The sequence below is a fragment of the Eumetopias jubatus genome, unplaced genomic scaffold, assembly GCF_037043125.1.
Source record: "Eumetopias jubatus isolate StellerSeaLion01/CBP00866 unplaced genomic scaffold, mEumJub1_p1.0 scaffold_17, whole genome shotgun sequence".
NCBI classification, from domain to species: Eukaryota; Metazoa; Chordata; class Mammalia; order Carnivora; family Otariidae; genus Eumetopias; species Eumetopias jubatus.
This window is the reverse complement of record NW_028274823.1, coordinates 81708489-81731869: the sequence shown is the minus strand read 5'-3', so window position 1 is coordinate 81731869 and position 23381 is coordinate 81708489. Positions and strand designations below refer to the sequence as shown.

General features: G+C 47.4%; 1 protein-coding gene across 1 annotated transcript in view; it reads left to right on the top strand.

The window, feature by feature from the left end:
• PAPSS2 (3'-phosphoadenosine 5'-phosphosulfate synthase 2) overlaps window positions 1-23381 on the top strand; it is a 66398-nt gene that overhangs the window by 34935 nt on the left and 8082 nt on the right. Inside the window, exons 2-8 of the mRNA XM_028104645.2 lie at window positions 5186-5303; window positions 8518-8753; window positions 9480-9618; window positions 10190-10308; window positions 10434-10547; window positions 12014-12125; window positions 21050-21255. Coding sequence (XP_027960446.2) covers window positions 5186-5303; window positions 8518-8753; window positions 9480-9618; window positions 10190-10308; window positions 10434-10547; window positions 12014-12125; window positions 21050-21255 — 1044 coding nt within the window. The remainder of the gene's footprint in view (window positions 1-5185; window positions 5304-8517; window positions 8754-9479; window positions 9619-10189; window positions 10309-10433; window positions 10548-12013; window positions 12126-21049; window positions 21256-23381) is intronic.

The following is a 23381-nucleotide window of genomic DNA, read 5'->3' as shown; positions in this document are numbered from 1 at the left end:
GCCTTTCTCAGCAGCGCTCCCTGTGACAAACGGCTTGGACTGGGCTCTGGGAGGACCCGCCGGCTATGATACCATCCCACGTCTTTTCGCTTTCTCCCAGTCACGCAAAGTCAAGGCTGAGGCTTTGTGCCATCACCTAGCCCGCCCCACCCCAAGTTCCAGAAGCTCCTTGGGCACCCCTCTCCCCTCCTGCAGCGCTAGTGGGACCGGGGGTGGGCCTGGCAGGGGTAGCCCTGCAACCCTGGGGAGGGGGGGAGCTGTGTGACAAGGTCCCCCCCGCCCCCAGTAGCACGTGAGGCTGACCTGGGCCAAAGGCCATCCTGTGCTGGTAACTGAGGGCTCATGACCAAGACGGCCAGCACGGGAGCGGGGAGTCTGGGGTCCAGCAAGGAGGTTGCAAGCCGGTTAACTGGTGAGTACACCTCGGAACGGTGTATTTACTGGCTGGACTTTGGGGTCAAAGACGGTAATAATTGGAGCAGCAGTGGCAAGGATGTCGTGTGCGTAACTCTTCACCCCAGGCAAAGTACCGACCGTCCTGCCCGGTGCCTGATGTGCTCCCAAGCCCCACCTGCCCAGACCTGCCTGAGAGCGGACCCAAGTCCCTAGGACGCTTCTCGATGTGGGTGATTTAGACAAATGACCAGGATTTCCCTGGACTAGATTAAATGCCGCCAGGGCCCGTAAGGCTCACCATCTTACTTGTGTTCTGTAGTTGCTTTGATACTTTATGTAGAAGGCCATTTTATTTTGTTCTTTTGGCCACCGTATGAGGAAACTATACTTGGCCCCATTTTACAGAGCAGGCCTGGAGGCTCAGGGGTGTTACTAACTTGCCCAGGGTCGTGGGACAAGTAAGGCCACAAGGCAGGTTTCAAATCCAGGTTTGCTTGACTCCAAAAACCCATACTCATGCTACTCTTATGCATGCTGGAGGGAGTTTTTCTGAGTCAGTGACCTGGAAAAAGGTAGGGATGTTTGCCAAATTTTATTTAGAGACCCAGAATAGAAGTATGCCACCAACTCTGGTTTCCGCCAAGTGACAGTGTGAGGTGGTACGGTGCTGAGGATGTGTGTTCTGTTTATACACACAGGGAATCAAACATTTTTTTTTTCTTTAACATGTGTTTCGTTTTCCATAGAATTCTGACAGCCACTCTCGTTCCAATGCTTAGAACACCATATGCTCTTTAGAAGGGAGTAAAGGTTTCAGCAACGCAAAACAAAGCAAAGTTTTTGCCTGCCCCGCCTCTTTGCAGTTCAAATAATCATTCAGAACAGCTGCTTCTATTTTGTTTGCCTTTGGAGAAAATCAAAGGTAAATATAAGATAAATAAGAAGCAAAATACTGGGGCGCCTGGGTGGCTCAGTCGGTTAAGCCTCTGCCTTCGGCTCAGGTCATGATCTCAGGGTCCTGGGATCAAGTCCTGCATCGGGCTCCCTGCTCCGCGGGGAGCCTGCTTCTCCCCTGCCTGCCATTCCCCCTGCTTGTGCTTGCTCTCTCCCTCCACCCCCGCCCTGTGTCAAATAAATAAATAAAATCTAAAAAAAAGAAGCAAAATACTTTCTGCTGAACCAAAAAGCCCAGTACCTGGCCATCTGAAAAGATTTTGTTTGTCTAAACATTGCTGGAATGTTAGAAATCCTGTACAAACACCCGTGATGAAGATTCAGCTAATAAAAATCCAAAAAGTTCAGAGGTGAACTCTTAACCACTCTATAGTGGTGGTTCTTTCCCATGGATTCTGAACAGTTTTTGAAAACCAAGCCCTTGGTTGGGGACGCAGTTTACAAGATCCTAACAAAGTTTCCACAGATTAACAAAGTTTAGAGTTTATTCTGGATCTCTGCCTGGAGGGAAGGAAAAACAGCCAAAAGAGAGGGGAAAAAAAAAATCTTTGTGGACAAATGAAGCTCTGGTGGGTGTTCAGTTGCCCAGGTGGGCAGCCACCCCTTAAGTCAAGTATGCTGTGATTGGAACCCGAGCCCTTTTTTGGAAAGGCAGCAGGGTTGCACAAGAGAATCCCACCATGTGAGTCTTGGTATATATTCTCTCGTTTGCTTACTTTTTTTTTTTTGAAGATTTTATTTATTTATTTGACAGAGAGACAGCGAGAGAGGGAACACAAGCAGGGGGAGTGGGAGAGGGAGAAGCAGGCTTCCTGCCAAGCAGGGAGCCCGATGCGGGGCTCGATCAGCACTCTGGACTTTGGGGTCAAAGAGAATAATAATTGGAGCAGCAGTGGCAAGGATGTCGTGTGCGTAACTCTTCACCCCAGGCAAAGTACCGACCGTCCTGCCCGGTGCCTGATGTGCTCCCGAGCCCCACCTGCCCAGACCTGCCTGAGAGCGGACCCAAGTCCCTAGGACCCTGAGATCATGACCTGAGCTGAAGGCAGATGCTTAAGGACTGAGCCACCCAGGCGCCACCCCCCCCTTTCTTTAATGGCTCTTTTTTGGTGGGTGGTAAAATTTACATGTAACGAAATGCCCATCTACGTATACATCTGGTGAGTTCCAACGCCTGTGTACCTCAGACCCTTTCAGGACAACTGCTGTTCCGACGTGGTTGGGGTGTGTGTGTGTGAGTGTGTGTGTGTGTGTGTGTGAGATCTATTTTCCTGTGGATGGGTGCTTGGCTATTTACAGTTTTTGTCCCGATAAAGTTGTACGCGTCTTTTTGTGGATACATATTTTCTCTTGAGTAAATGCCTATGTATGCAATTGCTGAGTTGCGGGGAAGGTAAATGTTTAGCTTTAGACGAACCTGCCGGGTTTCTCTCTGGGATGGTTGTCCCACTTTATACTTCCACTGTCAACATGACAGCGTGTCCTCGTTGCCATCAGATTTAGCAAAGGCGTCTCGTGGGTTTTAATTTGCATTCTCTTATGACTAACAACACGGAGCCCGTCATGTGCTTTCTGGCCATTTGTGTATCTTCCTTGGTGAAGTGACTGTTCAGATTTTTTACTCATTTTATTGTTGAGTTGTGGGTATTCTTTATATATCTGCATATGGTATACAAGTATGTGTAAGAGACCCTCTCCACAGGGCGTGGGACCCCAGTTACTTGATCTTTTTGCCTGTATTTCCCCCCAAAGTGATGCTGAGGATCCTTCTTTGTTTAGCACTAGATTCCCAGTGCCTAGGATGGCCCTGGCAGGTAGTAGGGGCTCATTTACGTGAACATTTGCTGAGAGAACCCATGAATGAACAGTTGCCCTGACTTTGGGGCCTGATATCCAGATATAATTGCCTTGACTAAAAAGCAGTGATTAACAAGGAAACAGAAAAAGGCAATGTGACTGTTGTCCTTGAGCTGTAAATGACACTTGGCACAAAGGACTCGGGATCCCTTCAGGGGATTTGTTCAGCCAGGGGAAATACTGCTAGAATATCTCCTGAGCTCATCTAATTTGACCTCATTATGAAGCTTCTAGTGCTTCTTGGGTTCTGACGGAAGGATGATCAGCGCATTTGCCTGAACGGTGATCAGTGCGTCTAGCCTCAGAAGATTTATGTGACTTCACCCAGCTGACCCCACCTGTGCCCTCAGCACCTTCCTTTTGGCTCCGTCGGACCCTGGCAATGCCTGTCTCCTGCCTGGGCTGTGCCTCTGCTGGGCTCTGGGCCCCCTGGTGGGCCCAGCCCCCCTGGTGGGTGCCGCCTTCCTGCGCCCCCAGCGGCCAGCAAGGGGCTCCTTCACCTTGCTCTCGAAGCCATTTTCCCAGCCTCTCCTGTTGTGGGTATACACACTCACTAGTCACCTTCAGCATCTGTTTGGGAAGAGAACTTGGCTGTTTACAGAGTAGGTTCCCACACATTATCTCCTATTAGCCCCCAAACAGTCCTAGCTGTATTCCCCTTTTTGGTGTTTTTGTTTGTTTGTTTGTTTGTTTGTTTTTCCCCAAAGGAGGTGCCGTAAAGAAGCGATTTAATTTGCTCCAGAATATAAAATGGTCCACATGTGGCTTTTCTCTGAGAAAAGAGTTTTCTCTGGGTCTTGCTCTCAAAGAATATCAGTGCTTTTTTTTTTTTTTTTTAAAAAAAAGCTCTGGTGGATTTACTTACATGTGTGTTGTTTAAAAGGCTCCATAGATTTTTACAGTTCAGAGACTTGGATTCCATCTGTCAACAGAAATTCAGTTACCACACCAAAGACATATAGGAGTTGTTCCCAACATTTTTATTTAACCACCATGATGGGTTCTCCACACCCCCCGCCCCCCTGCCCTTGGATCACATACTATTTTAGAAATGTCCACCAGCAACTGTACTTACTGGCTTGTGTTACCATTTTTATTCATCAGATTCATAGCATCCAGAGTTTAGGATCGGGATCAGATAATCTCTGCCCTTACTGGCTGATTTTATTGCAGCCAAAATAAAGATGTTTGAGATTTGCATTAGCCTCCAAGACTAATAACTGGCCCATTTCTATTTCTGCAGGGCTTTCTGAAAGATTAAAAGTTCACACACTGACCCTTGGGAAAGTGGGAAACAGAGTGTAGAGCTTGAGAAAAAGTAGCCTCATGTGCCGTACCTCGCTCAGGGACTGTGCTTGGAAAAGATGTCTGTGTGGGACCAAGATGGTGCCCCTGCCTCAACGCTTTGCTCTGTGATCAGTGCCTCTCCCTGGCTCTGTAACAGAGTGGGGCTCAGCCAGCCCCTCCCCAGGGGCTGGATGAGCTGGGTCGTTTCCCGTCGACTTCCATAGGATCTGGTAGAGAACATGCACTTCTGGAGACAAAGACATTCCCTTAACCATTACCTAGAGGTGCACGTTTTTAAATGTCACAGAACCCAGACTTTTACATCGTGTCAATAATTGTCTCATTCAGATTGTACTTTCAGAGGGTCATGATGGGTATTCTAAAGGCAGTGTCTTTTTCTGATTTAGTAGAATTAATAAATGTCACTCTGTGTGCCAGTCATAAAAGAGGGGTTTCGGTTAGGGATGACTATTACTGTCCTCTTATTTTATTCTTTCTGTATACATATGTGTATATATACTTACTGTATTCATAGCGTATTACCATATGTATTATATGTATATATCGTATACACGTTGTGTTATATGTACAGTTATTGTATTAGTACATGTAAACATGTTGTATTACCCTTCTAGGTATACCTATCGTATTATTTCATTCTCACAGTATTGGGCTTGGTCTTGTTTTGTAGGAGAGCCAGCAGAAATCCACCAATGTCATCTATCAGGCCCACCACGTGACCAGGAACAAGAGAGGGCAGGTCGTTGGCACGAGGGGTGGATTCCGAGGCTGTACGGTGTGGCTGACTGGTATGCCATGTTGATCCTTTTTTTGTTTTATTTGAAAATTGATGTGTGACATACGATGTTAAGGAACTTAGCGTAACACATGATGTGTTTGTTTTAACATTGGGATGAGGCAGTGGTAAAAAGCCTGGCCATCGCCCCTACTGCTGCCGTGAGTGGGAAGCAGGCCTAAGATGGAGGCATGGGGCTTCCCTTGTTCTTGCCTCTCTCCCCTTTGGCAGGAAAGGGGCAAGTTGATGATGGCCTCTCCCCCCCCCCCACTTCAGCTTGAGGGGATCCCGTCATCTCATGCCTGTGCCTAAACGCATTTATTGGCAGTCATGATGGACCCTTCCTAACTCGACAGCGAGTGTTTGGCTGTCTACAAGGTTTTGGGTGTTTAGAGATCTTCTTTATTGTTTTCTGACGTTTTAACATTGTAGAGGACTGTTTCACTTAATATTAAAAAAAACAGAAAACTGAAAACAGAAGGATCTGCACAGGAAGGAAAACCAGTGATTTCCACTTAGCTGAGGATTACCCCTTGTAAATAGAAATAATTCACTCCCACGGAGGTGACCCAAGTGCATCTCTCCCTTTTCCTGTGTTTTTATAGCCTCAGAATGTCACAGCTAAGACTTAGTGACGGGACAGAAATTAGTCCGGGGCTGTTCCCTTGGGCTCTGAGCACAAGGTAGAGGAAGTTGATCCCTGGGAATAGAAGTCTGGCGTAGCCCAGACTCAAAAGGAAATACCATAGACATGGTATTTCAAACTGATGCAAAGATGTTTACCCAGGTTCTGAGACCAGCTGAGTGCTACTGCCTGCTCATAAATTCCGATTTATTGCGGCGCCCGGGTGGCTCAGTGGGTTAAGTGACTGACTCTTGATTTCGGCTCAGGTCATGATCTCGTGGTCGTGAGATCGGGCTCCACGCTCAGTGCGGAGTCTGCTTGTCTCTCTCCTTCTGTCCCTAATTGCTCTCTTTCTCCCTCTCTCAGATAAATAAATATATCTTTAAAAAAAAAAAAACCCAAAACCCAAATGCTGATTAATCCAACCTGAAGGGAATGCTGCAGAGTGTGGCAGGCAGGCACCTGCCTTACCCCTTCCCTTGCTCTTCAGTCATTCCTGTTCCCTGTCTCCATCAGCCTCCTCCTCCTCCTTGAAAATTTTTCCTGGTGCCTGAGGCACTTGCCTTTGGTCTCCTGGTTTCATTCATCCGTGGTGTAACACCTTTCTGCAGCTGGTGGGCTGGGGACAGACGGCGGGCGAGGAGCTTGCTATATTCCAAAAGGCAACGTTCACTTGTCATGAATCCTGCCGGGATGTCCCCCCCGACTCCATCTAAGAGACATGCCGTGTGGGAGTAGATAAAACAGCTGACTTCCAGAAGCTTCCCTCTTGTTACGTGTTTGCGCTCATGGGTTTGTCCAATATCTATTGGGACAAACACAGAGTCCACTTTCTATAATGTGGGACAGCCTTAAAAACAAAAGGTAACTGGTAGAAGAGGAGAAAGACCCTAAGGGATGGACTTCCCCTGTCTTTTCTTACTCATAAAAAAAAAAAAAAATCTTTTCCCAATTTATTCTGTAATCTTATGTTACAGAGATAGGCTATTGTGCAGGCCGACCAAGACAAACAAATGCTTCACATCCAGAGACTTGGTTGTGAGCCCCCAGCTGCACTTATATTAACTGTGTGATTTTGGACAAGCCAACTAAGCTGGCTAAGCCTCAGTTTTCTTATTTGTGAAATGACATAAGGATAGAACCTGCCCCTGGGAATGGGGGTAGGACTAAATAAAATAAAGCATGTGTAGACAGCTTAGTGCCTGGCCCATAGGAAATAAAGCTCTTGGGACGTGTAATTCGTGCGACCTCAGTGCATTAAAATAAATATGCCAACAATCTAATTTAATCCAGTTACTGTGTTGTAGCTCTTCATTTTGAGACCTGAGGCCAAACTGAAAGAAATTTCTATTATTTCCCTCATTTTCCAATGTGAGAGAACATGCCAGAGATTCAGGAGTTCTGATTCTTCTACCTTACACTGGACACAATTCTAAGAGGAATTTATCACCTAGGTCCCTGTTCGAATGAAACTGAGCCACACAAATAATGTAATAGTGTCTTCAACAATGATTTACAAAGATGGCGGCCCTTCCCTCGTGGAGCCCTTGCTTCTCGTGATTCTCTGTGAGGGCCACGGGTGTGACTTGAAAACGTAACGAACACTCTGGAAACTGTTTGCCTTTCGTACATCACCTTTCTTTCCAAGTCGTTTTTTTAAAGCTTGTTTTTTAGTCACCTCTGCACTCAACGTGGGCCTCGAGCTCATGACCCCCGGATCAAGAGTCGTGTGCGCCCCTGACTGAGCTGGTCCGGAGCCCCTCTGTCCTTCGTCCCTGCTTGTCTCTCACCTTTTTTTGTCTTTTCCCTCCTTCCTCCTGCCATCTTGTACATGTTAAGCTCTTGACCTTCTTTTCTTCACCCCAACTTTTCCTCTCCCACGCCTGGGTACTCCCCGACAGAGGCTTGGCACAGGGCTCTGTTTTTCAGGTCCAGAGGTCTTTAGGACAGCTAGATTTTTGGAGCGCTCCCTTTCTCCTCATGATTTCCCTGATAGAAATCATACAGTGTGTCCCCCGCCAATGCGCTTTGAAACCCTGGTAAAAGGCACATGGTAACTCTGTTCTCATGGAAAGGCTCCAGACCCCGAAGAGTGTAGGGCAGCTCAAAAACGCATCTATAGGCTAGCTCGGGATGACTGTCTTCATGTTTTGAGAATCATTTTGGGAAAATCTTGAAGCCAAAGGGATCTGTTGTCAAATGGTTTGTTTAGCAGCCTCTGTAGGAGAGGTGGGCCTCCCAGTCTCCAGGACTGGCTGCCCTGTCCACTCCAGCTGATCGCTGGCAGGAGGGGGCGTGAGAACACGGTCGCCAGGTCTTCTGATTTTTTTTTCCAAGAGAAGCCAGAATCTGGATTTGTATGCACAATGTTCTCATCTTTAAAACACGCTGCAGGCAAAATAGAACCCACTAAGAACCATGTACAACCCCCCAGACCCCCCTACTTATGAACCCCACTTGCTTTGAAATGCTGTAATTCTAATAGGGGACAGATGGTTATTTCGACGTTGGGAAGAAATGCAAATACTTTGACCTGCAGTAAACTATGCTTTTCCTAGATTGTAGTGGTTTTGATTTGAGGTCAAATGATTATAATGAACAGGTCTCTCCGGTGCTGGAAAAACCACAATCAGTTTTGCTTTGGAAGAGTACCTGGTCTCTCACGCCATCCCGTGCTACTCCCTCGATGGGGACAATGTACGACACGGCCTTAACAAAAACCTCGGATTCTCCCCCGGGGACAGAGAAGAAAATATCCGCCGGATTGCCGAGGTGGCCAAGCTGTTTGCCGATGCTGGTTTGGTCTGCATTACCAGCTTCATTTCTCCTTTTGCCAAGGTAAAAGGGTGGGGCGGCACACACAGGGCTGGAAAAGGAGTTGGTGAGGGCTGGGCCCCCAGGGCTGTTGTAGGTTCAATTTCCCCCGCCTTTTCTGCTCTTGCTCCCTCATTTCCTCTACTTAATATTGGTCCTGTCTAGAGAGCTCCTTCGTTTCCAGATGCCCGGGCACCAGCTGACATAGACCCTTCCACACTCACCTTCTGGCCAGAGTTGAAAGGAAGAAAAAGTTAAACAAGAAAAAGTCGAAAGCCCCGTAATCTCACATCTCCAGAGTTGGAAAGCTTAGTTTGCTAAGGGAAACAGCAGTTCACTGCCAAAGCCTCAGGTCGTGTGTGCTTAATGTTGAAATCGCTGAGGAAGAGGGACTCTCTTCTTGTTCTAAACCAGGAAATTTCTGGGAGCTCCAAATAGGATGCCACGCGCTTTGAACACTCCCTATGAATGAAATGCTCCCATGTGGCCAGCCCTGTCCTTCAGCAGAGATTTCTTCTCTGTGGTTTTTTCTCTGAAAGCCCTTGAAAGAGCCGTGTTCACCCGGGGGGGGGGGGGCGTTTCTGGACTTTCTCTAAAGGACCGATTCCCTGCCACCTCTGCAGAGCCCCCATGCCGTGTTAACCCAAAGCTATCAAGCACCACAGCACATGTCGTTTCATGATGAAGAATTCCATTGCGAAACCTCTCGCTCACCCTCTCCAATGTGTCCCCCCCCCCCCCCCGCCGCAGGATCGTGAGAATGCCCGCAAAATCCATGAATTGGCAGGACTGCCGTTCTTTGAAATCTTTGTGGATGCACCTCTAAACATCTGCGAAAGTAGAGACGTGAAAGGCCTCTACAGGCGAGCCCGAGCCGGGGAGATCAAAGGTAGGAGCGCCAGCCCCGCGGCCCCTTTGCCAGCAACCTTGTGCTCTCGAGCCTTCGTGCTCCGTCTCCAGAAACCTGTCTGAAGTCTCAAGAACTGTTTTCCACAGTTGCATCTAGCACGCTCAACTTTTTATCGAACCACAGTATATTCAATATGTCCACGGGCCCATTAACACGGGGCCTGGTGTTTTGCAAGAACTGTCACCTCAGCCGTAAGTCGTCAAGTTCAGGTCCCTGAAATGAGTGTGTTATCCATGAGTGTGTGTCTAAGGGGAGGGTTCCAGAGTTTTTTCTTCTTCTCGTCTTCCTTTGGATTCTAGTCAGCTGCAGAGGGCTTGGTCCTAGCCACATTTTGTTGATAATTTGGGGGCTTTCTATGTTGAAAATAAAGCTAGGTAAATATATACAGATATATATTTACCTATGGCTAGAGGTCAGGGACAGCTGATGACCTTTTCTGGTCTAACCTGAATTCTCAGTGTAACGCATTATTCCAACACGGGTTAAACCCTACTGTTTAGCAAGCCTGTTCCATTGGTGCCGATGTGATTTTCGCCCTCCTGATTTGCAGGGTTCACGGGTATTGATTCTGATTATGAGAAACCCGAGACCCCCGAGTGTGTGCTGAAAACCAACTTGTCCTCAGTGAGTGACTGTGTCCAGCAGGTGGTGGAGCTCCTGCAAGAGCAGGTGGGTGGACCAGGGCGCTTTTTTGTTTTTTTTAATTGCATAAAGTCACAATAGGTCATTTATTTACCAAAGCATTCTTGTTACAGTTTTCATTTCAAATTGTTACTAATTCTGCTTCCTTTCAGAACATTGTACCCCACACGATCATGAAAGGCATCCATGAGCTCTTCGTGCCAGAAAACAAACTTGACCAGGTCCAGGCTGAGGCCGAAGCTCTCCCTTCGTTAGAGATTACCAAGGTAGGATGGTGCGGGCTGGCCCCAGGAGAATTAGGCTTCATCGCCATCGTTATAATCTGTTTACAATCACTCTGGATAATAAGGAAGGTATGGATAAGGGAAATGCAATGTCCCTAAAGAAAAACACTTCATTTTTGCTTTTTTTTTTTTTTTTTTTTTTTAAAACCTCTTGCCAAGCAAATCTCTCACCAAGAGCTGCCACAAGGTAGCTGGTCAGTGCCAGGGGCAGAGGCAGACTGGGCAGGTAACTTCTGTTTTGCAGAGGACAGCATCAAATAGTAGTCATTATATCTTCAGTTATGCCAAAGTGCAGGCATTGGGCAGTATCCATTTGTTGGTGGCTGCTGAGAAAAGTGTTCAGAATGCAAGTTTAAAAAAAAAAAAATTCAAGTTTTTTTGTTTTTTTTTTTTTTTGGACAATCAAGAAGGAATTTGGAGAAAACAAAGAGCCGCCCTGATCTAAAGTGATAGGAATCTTTTCGTACTCTGCAAATCCCATTCTTTCCTAAAGAGGCAGAGTCCAGCCTCAGGAGAAGGTGTAGACCCTTTGGTCACACTGATTTTACTTCCTGGAACGCGTAGGCTGCAGTCCCACCAAGTGCACGGCAGATGCCTTTGGCTTTGTATGGGTATTATTGGTCCTTACCAGCTGATCAGATCTTCACTGGTAACTTTATCTTATCCCTTAAAAACCTTAAAACCAGAGTAAGTTGGGAACCTGTTGCAGCTCATTCATACCTCTTTGAAGAAGGCATGGCAAGTAGATAAGCAGAAGCCCCTGACCCTACAGAAGAAATTCGGAGTACTCCAGTGCTCCAGGAGCATGAGAAGTACATAATTATAATTACAGTGTGGAATGATAGTTGCAATAACAAAATGGGCTGCAAGGAACAAAGGACCTTCAAATAATCTCAGCATTGTTTTGGTTGTAGGGATGGCAGGAAAGGTCAGCACAGCCGTGACCCATGCTTCGGGGTTTAAAGGATGAATAGGAATTTCAGGTGGGGAGGAGGTTGGGCCTGGGAGGAGGTAGAAATCTCTACATCAGCCCAAAGGGCCAGAGCTTGAAGGGCTTTCAGTATCATGCTAAGAATTTTAGGCTTTTCGAGTCAATGATTTGCCAATTTCAGTCAACTACCTAGTACATTTGGTGAAAATATATAGCCCGCCCAGAATTTTTGGCCGGGGGGGGGGGGGAAAGGAAAGCATGAACAGCAGATGTTAACACAGTTGTCCATCATGAGGCTCTCTGCACTTCAATTTTAGATCACCACTCTCGGGTAGGAAAGTTCTAGCTCAAGCTTATCTGGCCCCTTGATCGAGGGTCGGCATCAAAACGGAACACTTAACACATGAAAGGTTCTGCCTTCATTCCTCTGCCAGCTGAATGAGAAAGGTCTGCCCTGGGGCCAGATGGCTGGGAAAGAGAGCTTATGGAAATGTTCACCTGCTTTTGTGTTTTGCAGCTGGATCTTCAGTGGGTCCAAGTTTTGAGCGAAGGCTGGGCCACTCCCCTCAAGGGTTTCATGCGAGAGAAGGAATACTTGCAGGCCATACACTTTGATACCCTGCTGGACGGTACGTGCTTTTGTTTGTTTCTTACTCTTCATTGTTAAAAAAAATCGTGCTTAGAAATATTCACAGGAACAAGAAGTGTTCATTCCTGGTATTAATTCTTGGTTCATACCTCTCACTCTGGAGATACTTAGGTGATTTATGGTGTGTCTGATTCTATTATGTATAAATTCCATTTTTAGGATTTTTTTGGGGGGTGCGTTATCCTCAAAGGATTATTGACTATTTGAAAGTAAGGAACTGAAAATCGAAGGTTTTACTTGCACACAAAGCCAAGAGAAGGTTAAGTCTGTTTCGCTCTACTTGCCTGGATACTCAGAGTAGAGGGCGATCGGGGGCCTGTTGGTTGCCGGCTGCTGGGACCATCATGGGGCAGCAGGGGTGAACTTAGAGCACGGGGCTGACTCGCAGGGGCCCTCTCACCCCCGGGGCCGCTGGGCCACTGGATGCTCTTCCTGCCCTTCCATGCGCTGGATCCTCCAAACCCTCCCGGGGCAGGGCTAAGTCCGCCCTCTGGGCACAGGCCAAATGACTTGAGAGAGCTGATCTGGTCCAGATCGGAAGCATTGTGTTATTCAGAAAACTTCCGGCCCCTTCTGTGATCATTTCCTTCCCAGAACGGCCTGAGCTTGTCAAATGGAACTTGTCTGTTTCAAGCCCCTGAGGAATGGCTGCTAGTGGGGGGAGCCGGGTCGGGGAGGGGGTGGGGGTGGGGGTGGGGGAGACGACACACCGAGTCTGTGACACCGAGCAGGGCTTCAGACCTTTTAGGAAGAAAGATCAAGGCAGATAGTCTTTCTTGGGAAAAGATGTTCATGGCCCGGGCTTGTGACTCTGCCTAGGGGGCTAAAATAACATTCCAAAATATAATTGGTTCCCCTATGGCTTGCCTTAGCAATAATAACCATACCTGTACAGCACTTGCCCATCTGCAGAGCATTTTCTCAGGCGTGATTTGCTTTGATCAGGCAGCTACGATCACCCCCCTTTACAGACGAGGAAGCTGATCCCAGCCTCAGTGCTTCGCCCGAGTTCATACCACTGGTCCAAGACCAGAGACCACAATCTCCTGCCTTCTGGCCCAATGCTTTCCCTACCAGGCTGCTCTCCTGGCGTCCGTTCCGATAGAAGTTAGAAGGTCAGGACGTCTGTACGAGGAAGGCTGACACTTACTTTGATGTCTTAATTCTGACACGTACGGGACACAGGCTGTGTTAAGTAAATGTCACGGGATGCCGCAGCCGACCTCGGGCAAGAGGTTGACCCTGAGCATCCCAACCAGAGCTGTGGCTAAAAGATGAGCGAACCACATGGGAAGTGAGGGCTCTGTTAGAGACACAGCGTTGTCACCTGTGACGAGGACTTGCTCCATAAAGGAAAGTGCCAGGGGTGCTGGGTGTGCTTGTGGAAGAAGTCAGGGGTCCTTCACCCGGGGTCTAGGACTTCAGGGTGGGGGTACAAAAACCATCGTAGAGTAGGCAGAAATCCTTTGTGGTTTACGAAGGGGAGAATGGGTGTTTTGCTGGGTTGACAGTTCTTAGCTTTTGATAGATTCTTAAAGGAGTCTGTGATCCAGAAAGATGCCGGACAGCGAATGCCGTAATAATCTATCCGGATCATTGAGGCACATCTCGCCCCCTCCCTCTCACGCCCTTTTGATTTCATTTTATGGTGTTCTGCAGTTTGTAAAACACATCGATTTTCTTTTTCTTATTTGGTCCTCGCTACCAAGGACGAAGCCCTTGGTACAGGCCTCCCTGCCCAGGCCCCCCACGTGTTTGCCCCCGAAGCCCAGCAGCACGGAGCTGAGGGAGGTCACTCCCCCATTAATACTGGACTCCCGCTAGCTCCCTATTCCTACCTGCTCATGCAGACATCCCAGTTCTTCCGAAAACCCACACCCAAGCGCTTGTGGGAGTTCTCAAGGGGGTGTTTCCTGTGCCCCCGAGTCAGGCCCACGGCCATGGGCCTCTTGGTGCGTGCATGCACGTGGCTCTCTGCACCCACGGAGGTGCAGCCCCTGCCCGTTCACTCCAGCCACTACTGTCCTCGGACCCCGTAGGCCTGTGGCAGCTCACAGACTCTCTGTCAAGTGGGAAGGCAGACGTCCCCCTGCTCTGCGCGAACCTCAGCTGAGGACTCTTTAGCAGTTGCTGGTTCCCACAGCGTCAGGGAACGGGAGGGAACAACCCTGTGAGCTGAACCCGGGCCTTTCTTCTCCTGCGGTTGCCGGGGTGGCTCCACCAGTGGGGCTTAGGACCACCAACCACTAATATCATAGTGGGGCACAGTGTGAGCTGTGGAGCCGAACTGGGTTCATGGGCTAGTGATCTGCTATGCACCTGGGGCACCTTACTGAACTCTGCGGGCCTCAGTTCCCTCATACGTAAAATGGGGCTGCTAATACCAGAACCTACCCCATGGGGATGAGGAAAGTTTAAGGAACAGCTGGTCCAGTAGTAAATGTTCCCTCTATTAACACCCTCCCCCCATACAATGAAAAGACGTCAAAGTCGTGAAGGCTCCCCCATAGTTACATCAGTCTGGAAGTAGCGCAGATAAGATGTTCATCCGTCAGCCAACAAATATTTATCGAGAGCCCTCCTATGCCAAGGTTTGTTCTAGCAGCTGGAGATAGAGTGCTAATGAAGACAGATGTGAGCTTTCGGGGACAGACAGTACAGCCCGTTTTCTGGAAGTACAGTGGGTTCTTCTCCCCATATCAGTAGTTGTCAAGCCTTTTTTTTTTTTTTTTTAAGATTTTATTTATTTATTGAGAGAGAGCGAGCAGGGGGCAGGGGCAGAGGGAGAGGGCCGGAGAGGCTTAAGCCGACTCCCCGCTGAGCACAGAGCCCGACACAGGGCTCGATCCCATGGCCCTGAGACCATGACCTGAGCCGAAACCAAGAGTCAGACGCTCAACCGACTGAGCCCCCCGGGCGCCCCTTAGCCTTTTTTTTTTTTTTTTTTTTTAAGCCACATCATTTGTTATGTCCGTGAACTCTGACGCAGTGTATACAGCAGATGAAAATGAAGGGGTGGGCTTGGCCTCCCTCCCACCTGGAGAGCAGCCCGGAGCGTGTCTGGAGGAAGCCACTTAACACAGTTCTTACCGCACCATGAGTCTCCGGGGAGAGCTCCCCTCGATGGCTCTTGGGCTGTGTAGACACAGTTAAATTCCAAAAAGTGATATATGTGTATCTCAGAAGGTCGAACAAGATCTCATTCATATGGATATCATTTAATTTTAATTAGTTCATGAAAGTCATGAGTCACCACTGACTGAAAATCTGAAATTTCTGGAGCCACAGACGTGTAGCCACCGTCATCTGCCATCAAACAATTGCACATCTCGTGATCACCTGCATTCTGCAGGCAATATATATATTTTTTAATTTGGACCACGTCTCCCAAAAATACTTGGTTGGTTTTAATTTTTTCAAAGGTTCATATTTCCCCTTAAATTAAAAAGCAAAACAAAGCAAAGAAATAAACAAAAAAACTCAGTCTACTCAGTCCAAAAGCAAAAAAAAAAAACACAAAACATTTTTTTTTAAGTGTTTCTGATGCTTACACAACAGGGGTTACTCCCTCTATCGCTCAAGGATCTACTTTCATTGGTTTATTATATCACTTTATTTCTCAGTGGATATCTAGTTTGGAGGCTGTCACAGACCCTCCAGTCATAAATATCTCACCTAAGTTAAAAAATGGAACCTCGAGCTCATGTTCTCACCTGGTGGCTTCCAACGAGAGTCATGACATGGCGACCTCATGAGACCTGACCGTTTGATGACAAGTCCTTCGCGGCTCTGAGTTGCCAAGGGGGGCTTGAGGGCTTTCCATAGATACCACCAGCATTTATCCAGCACCTAATGTGTTCTGACCCCAGCGTTTGACACAGGGTATCACATTTAATCCAGATAACACTACTGTGAAGATACATTGCTCATATGAGTAAATAAGTATTGGACAGGTTAAGTAACTCACTTGAAGCCTGGATTCAAATCCAAGTTATCCTGGCTGTAGTTCTTGTACTTACTCTGCTAGGTAGACTTTCGTGTCCTCGAAACATCTGGGATTCTAGAACGTTCTAGAGCCTTTACATATAGTTTGCTATTACACCTAGCAGAGCCTGGTTTGGAACCATTGGACAGTAATAACATGACATATTTGTGTAAGAGACCACTTTTTGCTGCAGCTGGAGGTGCTGCTGACATGTGTTATAATTATTTCAAAACAGATAATATCTGAGTAATGCTTCTGGATTGCACCGAACATCATTCAGTACAAATTCTGGTCTCAGAAGCCTTTTGCTGTTATATATTCTTCAGAGCAGTAGCAAAGAGCACAGTATATTTATACGTTATATGCGTGACATTTTGTAATAGGAATCTGTTCCTTGACATTGTTGCTTTAAGATTATTTTGGTGGAAAGCTGAAAACATGTTTCTTAATTGTGTTTGTATTTTTCTAGGCATGGTCCTTCCTGGTATGTACTTCAACTTTCCACGTAGTTGAATTATTATAATTAGATAGTTAAATTAATTAGAAATGGTTAAGAACATAATTAAAAAAATCCAAATGATCCAGTTGGAATTAACAGTTCATGATCCAATCAGTTATAATAGAATAATAATGCTACATTCTTCTGTTGATCAGAGTCCAAATAACGGGAAATTTCTGGATCAGATGCAGCTGTTGTTTATAATGTCCTATTTGGCTGACAAAAGTAAACTTGTTTCTAAATTATTGTTGTACATTTTGTCCCTGAGATTTAAAAAAAATTATCCTTTCTGCTAATTACTTCTACTGGTCCTCATTTAATTCACAAATCTAGGATTTTTTTCTACTGCATTTATAAAACATTTTTAATCAAGGGATAAATCAATTTTAGATGCAATTTGAATGGATGCACCTGGTTGGATTGTGCATGATTATATTTTGTGGTGTGATTATGCATGAATTTAATTTCAAGCTATGGTGATTGATAGTTATAGAACTGAGAATAAATAACGTTGCTATGACTGTAATGGAAAGGTAAAATTGTGAAGGGATCCTTTTATCTTTGGTGTTGTTTCCATCATTGTTGTCTTCCCTTTAAAAAGCCTAGTTAAGCTCAAAGCCGTGATGAGATACCACCCTACACCAGTCAGAATGGCTAAAATCAACAACACAAGAAACGACAGGTGTTGGCGAGGGTGTAGAGAAAGGGGAACCCTCGTGCACTGTTGGTGGGAATGCAAACTGGTGCAACCACTTTGGAAAACAGTATGGAGGTGCCTTAAAAAGTTAAAAATAGAGCTACCCTATGACCTAGCAATTGCACTATTAGGTATTTACCCAAAGAATACAAAAGTACGGATTCAAAGGGGCACATGCACCCCGATGTTTCAAGCGGCATTATCTACAATAGCCAAACTATGGAAGCAGCCCAAGTGTCCACTGACTGAGGAATGGCTAAAGAAGATGTGGTGTATACCACATCATATATTATGGAATATTAGCCATAAAAAAGAATGAGATCTTGCCATTTGCAATGACATGCATGGATCTAGAGAGTATAACCCTAATTGAAAGAAGTCAGACAAAGAAAGACAAATACCATAGGATTTCACTCAAATGTGGAATTTAAGAAACAAAACAAATGAACACGGGGGAAAAAAAAGAGAGAGGCAAACCATAAGAGACTCTTAACGATAGAGAACAAACCGGGGGTTGCTGGAGGGAGGTGGGTGGGGGATGGGCTGGGTGGGGGTGGGCATTAAGGGGGGCACTTGCTATGATGGACACGGGGTATTGTATCTAAGTGATGAATCACTGAATTCTAGTCCTGCAACTAAAAAAAAAAAAAAAGCCTAGTTAAGCAATAAAATGTGATTTCATTTTTGCTTAGGAACAGTCCTATGCAAAAGTTGTGTGTTGGACCAACTGTGGACTCAGCACACAAGGCTTTTTTGCAGAGTGAGGCAGCCCGCTGTAAGGCAGATTTCCCCAGAGCTGCGGCACACAGTGGGAAAGGCTGAAAGCCTGAGTCGGGGCTGAAAGCCATGGAGGATGCCTCAGCTGAACGTGACACTGTCAGATGAGTTCCCGCAGCGGAAGAGTTGAGGGAGGTGGTAGGCCAAGCCGCTCATCCTGTGTGGAGTTGTAGCTCCGGGTAGATGCAGTCAGTTGGCATCATTACTCAGTGGAACTCCTCTGCCTCCCCCCCCAACCCCCCCCCCCCAGATTGGCTCTCTTGACCACCCATCAGGAAGGGCTGTTTCCCCAGGGCAGGGTTTCCCTCAAGGCCAAGAGGAACATGGGTGCGAGACTACCTCGGGCAGGAACCTAGTGGACCAAAGGAGGCAACTGCCACAGGAAAATGGTGTTGGCTTTGCATTTTGGTTTTACTTGATTTTGGTCAGGTCACTGTGAGCAGTGTGGTCAGTGACCCACAGAACACATGGTTTTCTAGTCAGATCATCAGCACCCTTGAAGGCGTTCCACTTGGCTAGCCTCTCTCCCCTTTCCTCAGCTAGACTTCGGGGTGGGTTTCATGATCTTTGATGACACACCTCCCGTGATAAAGGGCTGTACGGTACGCCCCCACCCCCAGCAACCCAGGAAGTGTGGATTATTCGTTACCCCATCTCTCAAGTCGGGAAACTGAGCCCAGAGAAGGTGAACTGAGTCCTCAGAATGCCTGAGCTTTTGAAACAAAGAAGTCACTTGAATGTCAAAACCCATGACTTCCTGTGCAGATACCTTACTTGTGGTTTGCAAGGGCTCCCCGGGGCCCTGGGGGGGTGGGTGGGGATCACAGGATTTTGACAGGATTTCTTTGTCCCCTGCAGTTGCTATCTCTATCCTGTGACATTCTTTACACTCTAGTAACTTCTGGAGAGTATGTGGAAGGTGCAAAGTGATGTGCCCGGAGACGGGTTTCATAGCTGACTCAGATCTCAGATCTTTAACCCCATGAGAGGCATTCCAAATATTGGATTTTGAAGTTTAGGTTTGAAAGGCTTCATTAACCTGTGGGACATTTCCTCCCATTTGTTTCCTATGGAGTTGAATGTTTTCCTTATTCACGTGCTCTCGTTCCTTTCTGAGTCTTGAACTTGGGAATCCCCCCAGATCTCCCTAATCTTGTTCAGTGTTGTACGCTGACGGCGTGCCCCGTTTTCTCATGTATGACTAAAGCAGAGAAACGGACATAGTTGGTGGACGTCAGGTTCCCCCGCAGAAGGGGGGACACAGCTGGCTCATTTCTTTTACAGTATCTGGCCTCATTAAGAAATTAGATGTTTCCAGAAAGCCCAGTTGTAATCTTTGAAGCCCCAAACTGAAAAACAACTACATCTTTTAACCATTTTCCCTAGAAAACATTTTAAAAAGTCCTTCTAAGAAACCCCAAATAACTTCATACTCACTTTTAAAAATGTGTTAAAGACAAGCTTTACAAAGTGACATCACTGTCACTAGTTATTGCCAGTTATCGAGCCCAGCTCTAACATAACGGTGCCCTTGAGGGGTTGTTGGCCCCACACAGGAGGAGCCCCCCATGACTCTACTTTTGATTTATTAGTCAGGGTTCTCCAGACAAACAGGGTAGGGTGGACAGATAGAGAGGGAGAGATTGATTTTAGGGAATTGGCTCACACAGTTGCAGAGCCTTGGCAAGTCCGAGATCCGCAGGGTAGACTGGCAGGCCAGAGACCCAGGGAAGACTTGTAGCTCAAGTTCAAAGTCTGTGGGCGGAGCTCCCTCTTCTTCCTGGAAAGTGGGTCTTCTGTTGAGTCCTTCGACTGAGTCTGTGAGGCCTATCGCCTTATGGAGGACACTCTGCTCTACCCCAAGTCTACTGTTTTAAATGTTCATCTCATCTTAAAAATACCTTCAGAGAAACCTCTAGAACAACGTTTGACTGAATATCTGGGCACTGCAGCCTAGCCAAGTAGACACATAAAATGAGCCCTCACAGTTTCTAGGTCAGCTTTTAAGTAATTCTCTTGCCTCTTCCTTTGAGGTCAAGCGGGTCCTAGGCATGTGTTGTAGCTGAAGATGGGATGAGAAATTCTCTGAACAGCACATCCCATACCCTCCAGTTTGTTGTGTTGTATCCTGAGAAACCAGAATGCCAGTTTACTTAAATTCCTTTTAAAGTAAGACACTTAGCCTAAAGGGGAGAGGAGCTCACTCTCCACAGTAAGTGCGTGAGCTCTAGTAAATCCACTTTCTATGGTTTTACCTCGTCTGTGTTTTTTGACTGATGGTTCTCAATTGCAGTTGAGCTCGCAAGGGCTGTGATCCCAGAGAAGTCTTTTCAATACCATTTAAAGGTGATGCCATGCCTGGACCACAGGAAACAGACAACATCAGGAGGACTCCTTCTTTGGGGCCCTCCCTACTCCTTAGTGTTACTTGTCTGATTTTTTTTTTTTTCTTTTTCAATTCAGTGTGTCGGTACCACAGTTAGAGCCTAAAGAGATAATCTAAGAGACTGGCCAATGTTGTTACAAGGTTCGTTTCCAAGAAAGACTAGAGGCTTTTGTTTGGCCAACCTTCATTGTGTGTAATTGGGTTTTTAAAGATTTTAAACTCTCTGGTACGTTGAGGTCAGGACCAAGCTTTCAAAAGGGAACTCAGAAGGGAGATGCCCCCTTCTCATCCCCCAGATTAGATCACTCACTGAAGCCACCTCCGTGATTTGAAACTCGGCCCACTTTTCACAAATGCCCCATCTCTTGCATTGAGAAGCCTCTCGAGGACTTACGGTAGACTCTCAGGAAATTGGTGCCGCCAACACAACCGTGTAGGATTTAGGCCTTCGTTGCCTTTGCAGGAAATGTTTGGAATGGACGTTGTGCACATTTGAGTCATGCTTCAAGGAGGGCACACCTTGCATCCCATGCTCACTCATCACGTGGTTCCTTCTCTAGACGGAGTGATCAACATGAGCATCCCCATCGTACTGCCCGTCTCTGCGGATGATAAGGCGCGGCTGGAGGGGCGCAGTGAGTTTGTCCTGACACATGGCGGACGGAGAGTGGCTATCTTACGAGACCCTGAATTCTACGAACACAGAAAGGAGGAACGTTGTTCCCGCGTGTGGGGGACGATGTGTGCAAAACACCCCCATATCAAAGTAAGTGGAAGGGCTTTCTTGATCTCTTTCACTTTAGGACAAAAATCATTCCTTTTTATTCCTTCATGAAGGACTTAAAAGAAACACCAGGGTCAGTTGGAGGAATGCATTTCTTTTTTTAAAATCAATTTATTAGAGAGAGAGAGAGAGAGAGCGCGCGAGCGAGAGAGAGCATGAGCAGGGGGAGGGGCAGAGGGAAAAGGAGAGAAACTCAAGCGGACTCTGTGCTGAGCGTGGAGCCCGACGAGCAGCTTGATTCCACGACCCTGAGATCATGACCTGGCTGAAGTCAAGAGTCAGACCCTTCACCAACTGAGCCCCCCAGGCACCCCCTGAGGAATGCATTTCTAGGGCAGGTCTTGCAGGCTCTGCCTTCAGAGATCTTTAGATAGGGGCAGAGAAGTGTCTTTTCTGTTTGGGAGCTGCTCTGAATGAGTCACCGAGTCCTCAGATGCTGTGATGGCTGGCTCCCTCCGCTAAATGGGAAACAACCGGACTGGGGCGATAGTTGAGTCTGGCATCTTGAGTGAAGGACAGAAATCAGAGCCATAGCTAGAGCTTGTGGCACTCTCCATCTTGGAAATTCACTGGGGAAGCGCAGTCCTTCATCCAGCGTGGGTCCAACCTACCACTGGAGAGAGTCTCAGAGTGCATGCCTCGTGGTCAGTGACATCCTTTTAGTAAACAAAAATCAGTGCAGAGCACAGACGGTGGCAGAGTCTCCAGAGGGAAAGAGCACATTGTCATCAGTGGGTATTTTAAGATTGAAAAATGCGTTCATCTGATTAGGATTGTTTTGAGTCTATCCTGCCTAGAGGCAAAATAGGCTAAACCTCCTCAGATTCCTTCACAGCTTCTACTTGGTGCGGGTGGGGGTGGAGAGTCTCACGGAATTGCTGCGTGTGGTCCGTTTCCCATAAAGGAAAGTATGTGAGATTGAATGCAAAAGCCGTCCCTCGCCCAGCGTGAGAACATTAGGGTTGAAATTTTTAAAAAGCCGTCTAAAAGGAGGGGCCAGACTCAAAATAACCCCAGGATCTCTTCCAGGCCTGTGCCCCTACAAAAGATGTTTGAGTGAGCCTACTGGAGTTGGTTGGGCAGATGTTGGTTTGGTCTCGTTTGTTTCAGTTGTGACATGTTGCAAGGGAGGAAGGGCTTTTCCAAGGCCTCTGAACACAAGAGGTGAATGAGCAAAGCAGCTTCTCGTTTCATGGACACAATCATCCACCTTGTAGCTGAGCATCTTGATCCTGCCTCTGTTTCATCTACTCCCTGGTCCTCATGGTCTCGGGTTGGGTTCTGATCTTCTGTCAGTGACCCGGAGGGGGAAGAGTGACCCTGCATCCCTGTTCCAGAGATGTCCCCTCTTGGGGCCCGTTGTCCACCTCCACTGTGGTAGCCCTAAAAGAAACACCTGAGGAAGCTCTCGAGACTTAATTTCTTTTCATCTTTTCGTCAGTTGGAGCGCAGAATTTCATAGAAGCCAGGGAATACGGTGCTGTGACTCGTGGTCTTGGTCATCTGGTCAGTGACCGTCTCATGAGGTCGTCAGAGGGACTCTGCAAACATTCCCAGTGAGCTAATGGCGAGAAATGGGCCATGGATAACCTGACAGAGGAAGGCACTCAGCGTACACACCACACCCAGAGCGTGACGCGCGTCCCCTGGACGCACCGTACACACTACACACCCTTTACAGGGAAGGGACTTTCCACTGCCCCTTTTTTTAGCACCTTGAAATTTACAGTGAAATTTACACTTAAAGGTGTTCTTCCCCCGCCGCCCCCCCCCCCAAAGTAACCCCTTCCAAAAGTGGCCGTGGGCCTTGTTGCATTTCCAGTGGCCCTGGGAGTACTTGGCTGGGTCAGTTCCGGGGGTTGGCGCTGAGCGCTCCCTGTGAGTCTGTGAAGGTTGGGATCCTGGCGTTAGAGAAGTATTCAGGGCTCTTTCCGGGCTGGCTCCAGCTGCAAGCACCTCACCCCATCTGGCTGCGGCCGAATCCTGGGCGTCTTCCTCCTCCCCTGTTCGCTGGGCCGCCGAGCCCTGGCGATTTCGCCCTGCGCCCCCCCCCCCGGCCCCGTGTCCTGCCTGACTCCGGGCCAGCCTCGTCCGTCTCGCCCAACCCA